General features: G+C 47.8%; 1 protein-coding gene across 1 annotated transcript in view; it reads right to left on the bottom strand.

Annotated features, from left to right (window-relative positions):
- The window catches only part of LOC122945562 (serine protease 33-like), a 30,000-nt gene extending 21,610 nt beyond the window's left edge, over window positions 1-8,390 (bottom strand). Inside the window, exons 1-2 of the mRNA XM_044304627.1 lie at window positions 8,337-8,390; window positions 1,989-2,184 (exon numbers count right to left, since the gene is read on the bottom strand). Of these exons, the coding sequence (XP_044160562.1) occupies window positions 1,989-2,184; window positions 8,337-8,382 (242 nt within the window). The 5' untranslated portion in view covers window positions 8,383-8,390. The remainder of the gene's footprint in view (window positions 1-1,988; window positions 2,185-8,336) is intronic.
- Between the last annotated feature and the right edge of the window lie 3,981 nt (window positions 8,391-12,371).

Genomic DNA, 12,371 nt, shown 5'->3' with positions numbered 1-12,371 from the left:
TGGACTCTATACTGTAAGAGCAGTGAGACTATGGACTCTGTACTGTAAGAGCAGTGAGACTATGGACTCTGTACTGTAAGAGCAGTGAGACTATGGACTCTATACTGTAAGACCAGTGAGACTATGGACTCTATACTGTAAGAGCAGTGAGACTATGGACTCTTTACGGTAAGAGCAGTGAGACTATGGACTCTTTATGGTAAGAGCAGTGAGACTATGGACTCTTTACGGTAAGAGCGGTGAGACTATGGACTCTTTACTCTAAGAGCAGTGAGACTATGGACTCTATACTGTAAGAGCAGTGAGACTATGGACTCTTTACTGTAAGAGCAGTGAGACTATGGACTCTGTACTGTAAGAGCAGTGAGACTATGGACTCTTTACGGTAAGAGCAGTGAGACTATGGACTCTATACTGTTAGAGAAGCGAGACTATGGACTCTTTACTGTAAGAGCAGTGAGACTATGGACTCTATACTGTAAGAGCAGTGAGACTATGGACTCTGTACTGTAAGAGCAGTGAGACTATGGACTCTTTACTGTAAGAGCAGTGAGACTATGGACTCTATACTGTAAGAGCAGTGAGACTATGGACTCTTTACTGTAAGAGCAGTGAGACTATGGGCTCTTTACTGTAAGAGCAGTGAGACTATGGGCTCTGTACTGTAAGAGCAGTGAGACTATGGACTCTTTACGGTAAGAGCAGTGAGACTATGGACTCTTTACGGTAAGAGCAGTGAGACTATGGACTCTTTACACTAAGAGCAGTGAGACTATGGACTCTTTACGGTAAGAGCATTGAGACTATGGGCTCTATACTGTAAGAGCAGTGAGACTATGGACTCTTTACGGTAAGAGCAGTGAGACTATGGACTCTTTATGGTAAGAGCAGTGAGACTATGGAGCTCTCTGCCTGAGGAGGTGGTGATGGTGAGTACAATAAAGGAGTTCAGGAGGGGCCTGGATGTATTTCTGGAGTGTAATAATATTACAGGCTATAGCTACTAGAGAGGGGTCGTTGATCCAGGGAGTTATTCTGATGCCTGATTGGAGTCGGGAAGGAATTTTTTATTCCCCTAAAGTGGGGAAAATTGGCTTCTACCTCACAGGTTTTTTCACCTTCCTCTGGATCAACTTGCAGGATAACAGGTTGAACTGGATGGACAGAGGGCTTTTTTTGGTCTTATGTACTATGTTAAGTGTCCACAAAGCTGTGATGGATAGGTAATATGAGAGTATACTGGTGATATATGCTCACATATAAACAAATGTGCAATGACGGTAGTATTGTCATATCTGCTGATTCCAGATATAGAGTGCCAGTCACATTTTTTGTCTATAAATAAAATCATACTTACCTCATCCATTTGATCGCAAAGATCTTGATTGAAGATCCAGCGCAAAATCTTGAGTGGCACTTGATGATGTCACCACCGTCATGGTGACATCATACGTCACCAAACACAGGATTTAGCTGGGATCATCAATAAGATAGCGGTGGCAATTATTTTTTAACCCGTTTCAGGGAAAATCAGTTTGTTACCAGACAGCATGAGAAAATTTGGCTTTGCGAATCAAATTTTCCCTGAAAATCACTACTTGTTATGTCACCAAAAAGGCACATTAAGCAAAAGGTCTTTTTGTCAATGGCAATGCATTCCTTACATTAAAATCTTCAGTTATGGATCCACTAATGGGACCTCCTATGTGACCACCAAGTATAATTAGCAGCCCTCTATGCTAGGATACAGCTGGCACAGAATAGATGGCACATTGGTGGCTCAGAGCCATGGTTGTTATCTTCTTCCCCTCCCTCCATCTTTCTGACTGTATTTTACTCTTCTTCATGTCCAGCTCTTCCAGTAAAGGACATCTTAGTCAGTTTTTCCCCGGTGACCATGGCTGACGCTGCGCTGTGCTATACCAGTCTGCATCTTGTTTGACTACAGGGTAGATCAGGTCATGGCATATCTGTAGGTAGCAACTTACGATGTGAAGCAATGTGCAGCGGTGAGCACCCACTGGTTGGAGATTAAGGACCCACCACAGATGTGGGAACCCCCGTACTGGAGACTGATTTGCCAGGGCCATGCTCCATCATTTGCATCTGTGCCACCGACGATCCGACTGCTGATTACTCGGCTTCCGCATGTTGGTTGGGCGGCAGTGTTGAAGTCAGAGATGACTGGAGTCACATAGATTGGAAAACAGAAAAGAATATTTTATCTACAATATGAATTTTATCTGGTGTTATAAATAGTTTTAGTATTAAACCATTCTCCAAGTATTTCAGTCAATTTTTAACCCAACACGTGTCATTATTATTCACAAAATGCCTTTTCATTGTCAGTTGAGGTCTTTTCCCAAGACTATAGAGAAATTTGTCAAAGCACAAATTAGACTGGAAGGGTCTTCCACTTGACCAAGTTCCTTTTCCCTTACGTGCCCTTGGACACCACAAAATGTCACCTCTTTTTTGGGGACCTTCAAGTCATGAGGTTGATTCTTTAAATGATTGAATTTATCTTTAACTTTTGAGTTTGGATTTGAGGGCCATCAACCTGTAAAAGGATTGCAAATGCTTGTACCCTTTTGCAAGAAACATTTACATTTGGTTGCTATGCAACAAGTGGTATACCACAAGGATCTGCTGGGAACAGTGGAGACCACAAGAATCTGTACAAGAAGCAGTGGAGACCACAAGAATCTTCAATTGGAGCAGGGAAGACCATAAGGATTTCTACTTGAAATAGTGGAGATGACTGGAAGCTGTACAGTGAGCAGTGGAGATCACAAAGATCTGTACTTGGAGCAGTGGAGACCACAAGGACCTGTACTTGAAGCAGTGTAGACCACGAGGTCATGGCAACTGTGACAGTTTTGAAACATTTCGGGTTCCTTCACTATTCACAGCGGTCTATGTTTAGGCCTTGATTATGGCTCATTTACTATGAGCGACTTTTGCAAACAATGTCTCAACCCACGCCAAGCAACCTCCTGGTCTACGTTAACACCTAAAGGTGTAAGCCACATCACACTCACACCGCATACATTATTAAGGTGCTCCAGTTCATAAATTTGGTGCAGTCAAACAAAGCAAAGCCAGTCGTAAAAAACTGACACAAAACAACCTTAAATATGCAATGAATGATCAGCTTGCCGATCCCTGTGATTAGCTTTGTGCAGGGACCAATTGGCTGTACTTACTGGAGAGTAGCAAGAGGTTGGTGAGGCACCTGAGGCCGGTCATAGCAGATGGGCTTTCTTTCTCGGCAACTTCTGGAGGATGTTCTCATAAGAGGTTCTTTGGTTATGACTTATCTCACTTGATGGTGAGTACAATAAAGGAGTTCAGGAGGGGCCTGGATGTATTTCTGGAGTGTAATAATATTACAGGCTATAGCTACTAGATTTAGGGAGTTATTCTGATTGCCTGATTGGAGTCGGGAAGGAACTTTTCCCCCCTTAAGTGGGGAAAATTGGCTTCTACCTCACAGGGTTTTTTTGCCTTCCTCTGGATCAACTTGCAGGATGACAGGCCGAACTGGATGGACAAATGTCTTTTTTCGGCCTTATATACTATGTTACTATGTTATTATGTTACTATGTTACTATGTTACTAGACTTGCTCAGAATGTGGCTTGATCTGTTCCTATGGAGAAGTCATGTGAGCGCACGCAGGGCTTTCAAGCCGTAGTCAACGGAGGACCCAGCCGGACTGATTGTTGCCTTTGTGCTTGGTCACCACTCCCGTAAATATGTAAATCACACAAGAAAGACAGAAATAGAAAATCACCTGCTGAACGGCAGGCATCACCTGTCATGGACGGGGCAAGAAGTAAAACGTAATAAAAATCTGGTAATCGCACTCACATAAAATGGTCACCGCATAGTGGATGCCGTAAAGTCTAAACCCAGACACAATGGCGGGATTGCTTTTCTTATATTCTACTAGCTGATAGACGCGGCTTCGCACGGGTATATTTCATCTATTTCATTTAATGTTTGCGTGTGTTTTGTTGAAATTTTTGCTCCCTCTCTCCCCCTCTGTAAGCTCTGGAGCACAATGACACAATAGTAAATGATGTCTGAGTGGCACTGACATACATAGATGTGGGTAAACACACGTATGATGGCGTTATCATACAGCGTGCTTAATATCACACCGCGCCGGCACATGTGTTCTGCTTCTTCATATTCCAAACCTTCAAAAAATTGATCCTTATCAGAGGCAGTTGGGGTTTAACCGCACACCCTGTTATGGGTTAAAAATTTTTTTTTTTTAAGTGGCTTGGGGGACAAAGCGGCCAAAAATGATGCCTTTACGGGGTCAGGACGCTGCCCGTATGACACACAAGTGTTAATTGTCCGAAGAAAAAAGTGGCTCCTTGTGAACGAGCCTAAAAAACTTCTCCTTCTAATTGGGAGCAGTAGCCGTGCAGTGTGGATGTGGAAAGGGTACGGATATGGTGGCATGTGGCCACAGCAGGAGCAGTATAGTATGGAACATAGAAGGCTGTCTATGGGTGGTAGTAGTAGTAGTGGTAGTAGTAGTAGTAGTAGTAGTAGTACTAGTATTAGTAGTGGCGACTGTGTAGTTGTAATGGTAGTGGCAGTAGGACTATTAGCAGCAGTGAGTAACAGCTGGGGTAGCGGCATGATGGTGGCAGCAGCAGCCATACAATATGGAACGTGATGGAGGCAGGCAGACAGCGGCAGTGGTAAGATGGTGCACCGTCAGCAAGGCCAGATCTACTCAGCCAGAGGAGTCTGAAAATCCGCTTAGATCCAGGCCTCATTCATTTTGACACTTGCGAAGGACAACCTGATGCGTTTGGGTGTCACCACGTTCAGAGAACTGGGTATGAACTGGAGACTGGCAATAGATTAGGTAGGGCTAACCCTTGATTGGCTGATACAGACTTTCAGCCTGTGGGCCAATCAGGTCAAGCCCTGCCCCTCACTTCCTCCCATTGTCATGTGATCCTCCATCTTCTTCCTCCCTCATGGTTCTCTCCACCAATATTGACAGTAAAATGGCGCCAGGCACTGTTTTACATTATATGTCTTAAACAAATCACAAAAGTTTTGGATTTGTTTAATGGATGCATTTTTGTGAAATTCTTAACGAATCTTTATTGGGCAGACTAGATGGGCTATTCTATCTTTCTATGTTTCTATCTGATTAGTTTAGAATTGATTCCCTCATCTCTAGTTTGGAGACCTTATTAATGAAGTTTGGGGTCTCAGACCAATCCTGGTTTCTGGAGTGGAAGGACATGAGAAAAGAATTATGTGGTCATTTATCAAACTGGTGTAGAACTGACTTCGTTGCCCATAGCAACCAGATTCCACCTTTCATTTTGGACAGCTCCTTTGGAAGATAGAAGGTGGAATTTGACTGGTTGCTATGGGCAACTAAGCTGGTTCTACTTTACACCAGTTTGATTAATCTGCCCCTATATCTCTTTGGAGCTGCTGATAGATTTAGACAGATTTCCAGGTAACTCATTCCTGAGCTGGGTCAGAAGAGACTGGAGCGTACGGAGCCTCCATTCAGGAGATCAGCGATGGAGAACTGGACTTAGACTCGGCCTGTGCTAAAAATTTTGTTTAATGATTGAAAGATGGAAATGTCAAGTGTAGGGATGAGCGAACTCGAACTGTATAGTTCGGGTTCGTACCGAATTTTGGGGTGTCCGTGACACGGACCCGAACCCGGACATTTTCGTAAAAGTCCGGGTTCGGGTTCGGTGTTCGTCGCTTTCTTGGCGCTTTTGTGACGCTTTCTTGGCGCTTTTTGAAAGGCTGCAAAGCAGCCAATCAACAAGCGTCATACTACTTGCCCCAAGAGGCCGTCACAGCCATGCCTACTATTGGCATGGCTGTAAATTGGCCAGAGCACCATGTGACCCAGCCTCTATTTAAGCTGGAGTCACATAGCGCCGCCCGTCACTCTGCTCTGATTAGCGTAGGGAGAGGTTGCGGCTGCGACAGTAGGGCGAGATTAGGCAGATTAACTCCTCCAAAGGACTTCACTTGATTAATCGATCGATCTGCAGCTGTGGATCATTGAGCTGCTGAAATTCAAATGCTCACTCACTGTTTTTAGGCTGCCCAGACCGTTTGTCAGTCACTTTTTTCTGGGGTGATCGGCGGCCATTTTGTGTCTTGTGCGGTGCTGCGACCAAGTGCATCCAAGCTGCGACCAAGTGCATTTAACCCTCAATGGTGTGGTTGTTTTTTGGCTAAAGCCTACATCAGGGTGAAGCTGTCACACCAAGTGCATTTAACCAGCAATAGTCTGTTCATTTTTTGGCCATATACTACATCAGGGGCAAGCTGCGCCTGTCACCAAGTGCATTTAACCCTCAGTAGTGTGGTTGGTCAAGCTGTCACACCAAGTGCATTTAACCAGCAATAGTCTGTTCATTTTTTGGCCATATACTACATCAGGGGCAAGCTGCGCCCGTCACCAAGTGCATTTAACCCTCAGTAGTGTGGTTGTTTTTTGGCTAAAGCCTACATCAGGGTGAAGCTGTCACACCAAGTGCATTTAACCCTCAGTAGTGTGGTTGGTCAAGCTATCACACCAAGTGCATTTAACCAGCAATAGTCTGTTCATTTTTTGGCCATATACTAAATCAGGGGCAAGCTGCGCCCGTCACCAAGTGCATTTAACCCTCAGTAGTGTGGTTGGTCAAGCTGTGACACCAAGTGCATTTAACCAGCAATAGTCTGTTCATTTTTTGGCCATATACTACATCAGGGGCAAGCTGCGCCCGTCACCAAGTGCATTTAACCAGCAATAGTGTGGTTATTTTTTGGCCATATCCCAGTCTAATTCTGTCACTAAATCCATACCGGTCACCCAGCGCCTAAATACTAGGCCTCAAATTTATATCCAGCTAAATCTCTCGTTACCGCTGTCCTGTTGTGGCTGGGAAAGTTATTTAGTGTCCGTCAAAGCACATTTTTTGTTCTGGGTTGAAATACAATTCCCAATTTAGCAATTTCATAATTTAGTGGTTTCTGCTATATCAGAGCTATTTGAAATCTATCCCTAAAAGGGTATATAATATTCAAGGTGCACATAGGGTCATTCAGAATAACTTCACACACACCCGCTACTGTGCATTTCCAAGTCTAATTCTGTCAGTAAACCCATACCTGTCACCCAGCGCCTAAATACTAGGCCTCAAATTTATATCCTGCTAAATCTCTCGTTACCGCTGTCCTGTTGTGGCTGGGAAAGTTATTTAGTGTCCGTCAAAGCACATTTTTTGTTCTGGGTTGAAATACAATTCCCAATTTAACAATTTCATAATTTAGTGGTTTCTGCTATATCAAAGCTATTTGAAATCTATCCCTAAAAGGGTATATAATATTCAAGGTGCACATAGGGTCATTCAGAATAACTTCACACACACCCGCTACTGTGTATTTCCAAGTCTAATTCTGTCACTAAATCCATACCGGTCACCCAGCGCCTAAATACTAGGCCTCAAATTTATATCCCGCTGAATTTGAATACAATACATTGGGCCAAATAATATTTTTGTTGTTGTGGTGAACCATAACAATGAGAAAAACATCTAGTAAGGGACGCGGACGTGGACATGGTCGTGGTGGTGTTAGTGGACCCTCTGGTGCTGGGAGAGGACGTGGCCGTTCTGCCACATCCACACGTCCTAGTGTACCAACTACCTCAGGTCCCAGTAGCCGCCAGAATTTACAGCGATATATGGTGGGGCCCAATGCCGTTCTAAGGATGGTAAGGCCTGAGCAGGTACAGGCATTAGTCAATTGGGTGGCCGACAGTGGATCCAGCACGTTCACATTATCTCCCACCCAGTCTTCTGCAGAAAGCGCACAGATGGCGCCTGAAAACCAAGCCCATCAGTCTGTCACATCACCCCCATGCATACCAGGGAAACTGTCTCAGCCTCAAGTTATGCAGCAGTCTCTTATGCTGTTTGAAGACTCCGCTGGCAGGGTTTCCCAAGGGCATCCACCTAGCCCTTCCCCAGCGGTGAAAGACATAGAATGCACTGACGCACAACCACTTATGTTTCCTGATGATGAGGACATGGGAATACCACCTCAGCATGTCTCTGATGATGACGAAACACAGGTGCCAACTGCTGCGTCTTTCTGCAGTGTGCAGACTGAACAGGAGGTCAGGGATCAAGACTGGGTGGAAGACGATGCAGGGGATGATGAGGTCCTAGACCCAGGGGCGTTGCTAGGGTCTCAAAAGATCCGGGGCACAAGCCCCAATAAATATGCCCCCCCCCCCCCCGCACTATGCTGTACTTGCTATACAGCGGCACTTACCTGTCACATCCAGGGCCTCCAGGTGACGTCTCCTCTCTGTCATCATCTTCTCGGTCTGGACAACTTCTCTCAGCCGCCTCGTCTCTGCAGAGTGTGACACACAGACATCTTAGCTTCCTCACTTTCTATCATTATCCCCCAACTGGAGTCCCCACAGTGTTATCCTGCTGCTTTCTATGCCAAAACCTCAACCCCCCCCCCCCCCCCCCCCATACCCCCAAATACTATCCTAAAGAAACATTACTGCCCCCCATAGTAATAGTGCTCCTCATAGTCCCACCAATAGTAATTCCCTTCTAGAATGCCCTTATTAGTAACACTGCCCCAACCGTGATAATGCTCCTCAACAATGCCCTCCCATATTAATAATACCCTCACAGAGTCCCTAGTAGAAATAAGGCCCCCTATTGTTCCCCCAGTGGCAATAAAGCTCCCTACAGACCCCACAGTAGTAATAAGGCCCCCATAGTGCGCTTAGTAGAAATAAGGCAGATCTACAAGACCCTCCTATAGAGCCCCCAGTAGTAATAAGAACGCCTATAATGTCCCCTGGATTTGCAGTGCCCCCTGCAGTTATAATCCTCCCTCCACCATACAGTCCCATGTAAATAACATCACCTCTTCCCCAGCCGCCTCCAACGCACAATCCCATGTAAACATCACCCCCTAAGGCTACTTTCACACTTGCGTTCATGTACTTGTACAGGACGGATCCGCACCGATAATACAAACGAATGCATCCGTTCAGGACCAATTTGTTTGTATTAGATTTTAATTTCTAAGTCCCAATACGGATCCGTCCTGACTTACATTGAAAGTCAATGGGGGACGGATCCGTTTACAATTGCACCATTTTGTGTCAATGCAAAGGGATCCGTCCCCATTGACTTACATTGTCAGGACGGATGCGTTTGGCTCCGCAAGGCCATGCGGACACAAAAAACGCTGCTTGCAGCATTTTGGGGTCTGCCTCCAAAATGGAACGGGGGACCGCACGGAGCCGAACGAATGCATTCTGAATGGATCCGCATCCATTCAGAATGCATTGGGGTTAAACTGATGCATTTGGGGCTGCTTGTGAGAGACCTGAAACGGATCTCACAAGCGGATCACCAAACGCAAGTGTGAACGGACCCTAAACATTAAGTCCCATGTACATAAACATCATTCCCCCCCACCATCCACTTTCAACATACAGTCCCATGTAAATAACATCCCTCCCTTCCCCAGCCACCTCAAGCACACAGTTCCATGTCAATAACATCCCTCCCTTCAGCCCTAAAATACATCCCAGTTAAATAACTACAACTCCCAGCATTTCTCTACCTCTCCCTTCACTTACCTCGCCTGTACAGACATCACTATTAGGCTCCTTCTCCTCTTGACTCCGGTCCAATCCTGAACTGGGAAGAGGCGAAAGACCTTTGGTGACATCACAGGCCATGTGATCAGCAAAACAGGCTGTGATAGGATGACCTGGATGGTTACATCATCAAGGTCATCCTATCACAGCCTGTTTTGCTGATCACATGGCCTGTGATGTCACCAAAGGTCCTTCGCCTGTCCCAGTATAAGATTCAATTGTATTTGCCGTTCTGTGTACGGCAATACAGTTGCATCTAGCAGGCAGGCAGGCAGGACATTCGGGGCCTGGGACAAAACATCCGGGGCCCAGGCCCCGAATGTTTTAACCTAGCGACGCCCCTGCCTAGACCCCACATGGAATGAAGGTCGTGCCACTGACTTTCACAGTTCGGAGGAAGAGGCAGTGGTGAGACCGAGCCAACAGCGTAGCAAAAGAGGGAGCAGTGGGCAAAAGCAGAACACCCGCCGCCAAGAGACTCCGCCTGCTACTGCCCGCCGCCATCTGGGACCGAGCACCCCAAAGGCAGCTTCAAGGAGTTCCCTGGCATGGCACTTCTTCAAACAATGTGCTGACGACAAGACCCGAGTGGTTTGCACGCTGTGCCATCAGAGCCTGAAGCGAGGCATTAACGTTCTGAACCTGAGCACAACCTGCATAACCAGGCACCTGCATGCAAAGCATGGACTGCAGTGGAGTAAACACCTTAAAACCAAGGAAGTCACTCAGGCTCCCCCTGCTACCTCTTCTGCTGCTGCCGCCTCGGCCTATTCTGCTGCTGCCGCCTCGGCCTCTTCTGCTGCTGCCGCCTCGGCCTCTTCTGCTGCTGCCTCCTCGGCCTCTTCTGCTGCTGCCGCCTCGGCCTCTTCTGCTGCTGCCGCCTCGGCCTCTTCTGCTGCTGCCGCCTCGGCCTCTTCCTCTGCCTCTGGAGGAACGTTGGCACCTGCCGCCCAGCAAACAGGGGATGTACCACCAACACCACCACCACCACCTCCGTCACCAAGCGTCTCAACCATGTCACACGCCAGCGTTCAGCTCTCCATCTCACAAACATTTGAGAGAAAGCGTAAATTCCCACCTAGCCACCCTCGATCCCTGGCCCTGAATGCCAGCATTTCTAAACTACTGGCCTATGAAATGCTGTCATTTAGGCTGGTGGACACAGACAGCTTCAAACAGCTCATGTCGCTTGCTGTCCCACAGTATGTTGTTCCCAGCCGCCACTACTTCTCCAAGAGAGCCGTGCCTTCCCTGCACAACCAAGTATCCGATAAAATCAAGTGTGCACTGCGCAACGCCATCTGTGGCAAGGTCCACCTAACCACAGATACGTGGACCAGTAAGCACGGCCAGGGACGCTATATCTCCCTAACTGCACACTGGGTAAATGTAGTGGCGGCTGGGCCCCAGGCGGAGAGCTGTTTGGCGCACGTCCTTCCGCCGCAAAGGATCGCAGGGCAACATTCTTTGCCTCCTGTTGCCACCTCCTCCTTCTCGGCTTCCTCCTCCTCTTCTTCCACCTGCTCATCCAGTCAGCCACACACCTTCACCACCAACTTCAGCACAGCCCGGGGTAAACGTCAGCAGGCCATTCTGAAACTCATATGTTTGGGGGACAGGCCCCACACCGCACAGGAGTTGTGGTGGGGTATAGAACAACAGACCGACGAGTGGTTGCTGCCGGTGAGCCTCAAGCCCGGCCTGGTGGTGTGCGATAATGGGCGAAATCTCGTTGCAGCTCTGGGACTAGCCAATTTGACGCACATCCCTTGCTTGGCGCATGTGCTGAATTTGGTGGTGCAGAAGTTCATTCACAACTACCCCGACATGTCAGAGCTGCTGCATAAAGTGCGGGCCGTCTGTTCGCGCTTCCGGCGTTCACATCCTGCCGCTGCTCGCCTGTCTGCGCTACAGCGTAACTTCGGCCTTCCCGCTCACCGCCTCATATGCGACGTGCCCACCAGGTGGAACTCCACCTTGCACATGCTGGACAGACTGTGCGAGCAGCAGCAGGCCATAGTGGCGTTTCAGCTGCAGCACGCACGGGTCAGTCGCACTGCGGAACAGCACCACTTCACCACCAATGACTGGGCCTCCATGCGAGACCTGTGTGCCCTGTTGCGCTGTTTCGAGTACTCCACCAACATGGCCAGTGGCGATGACGCCGTTATCAGCGTTACAATACCACTTCTATGTCTCCTTGAGAAAACACTTAGGGCGATGATGGAAGAGGAGGTGGCCCAGGAGGAGGAGGAGGAGGAGGAGGAGGAGGGGTCATTTTTAGCACTTTCAGGCCAGTCTCTTCGAAGTGACTCAGAGGGAGGTTTTTGGCAACAGCAGAGGCCAGGTACAAGTGTGGCCAGCCAGGGCCCACTACTGGAGGACGAGGAGGACGAGGATGAGGAGGAGGTGGAGCAGGATGAGGATGAAGCATGGTCACAGCGGGGTGGCACCCAACGCAGCTCGGGTCCATCACTGGTGCGTGGCTGGGGGGGAAGGACGATGACGATACGCCTCCCACAGAGGACAGCTTGTCCTTACCCCTGGGCAGCCTGGCACACATGAGCGACTACATGCTGCAGTGCCTGCGCAACGACAGCAGAGTTGCCCACATTTTAACCTGTGCGGACTACTGGGTTGCCACCCTGCTGGATCCACGCTACAAAGACAAT

This window comes from Bufo gargarizans, chromosome 8 (genome assembly GCF_014858855.1).
Source record: "Bufo gargarizans isolate SCDJY-AF-19 chromosome 8, ASM1485885v1, whole genome shotgun sequence".
In the NCBI taxonomy this organism is placed as follows: Eukaryota; Metazoa; Chordata; class Amphibia; order Anura; family Bufonidae; genus Bufo; species Bufo gargarizans.
The sequence above is the reverse complement of the archived record's forward strand: the minus strand, read 5'-3'. Positions and strand labels throughout refer to the sequence as shown.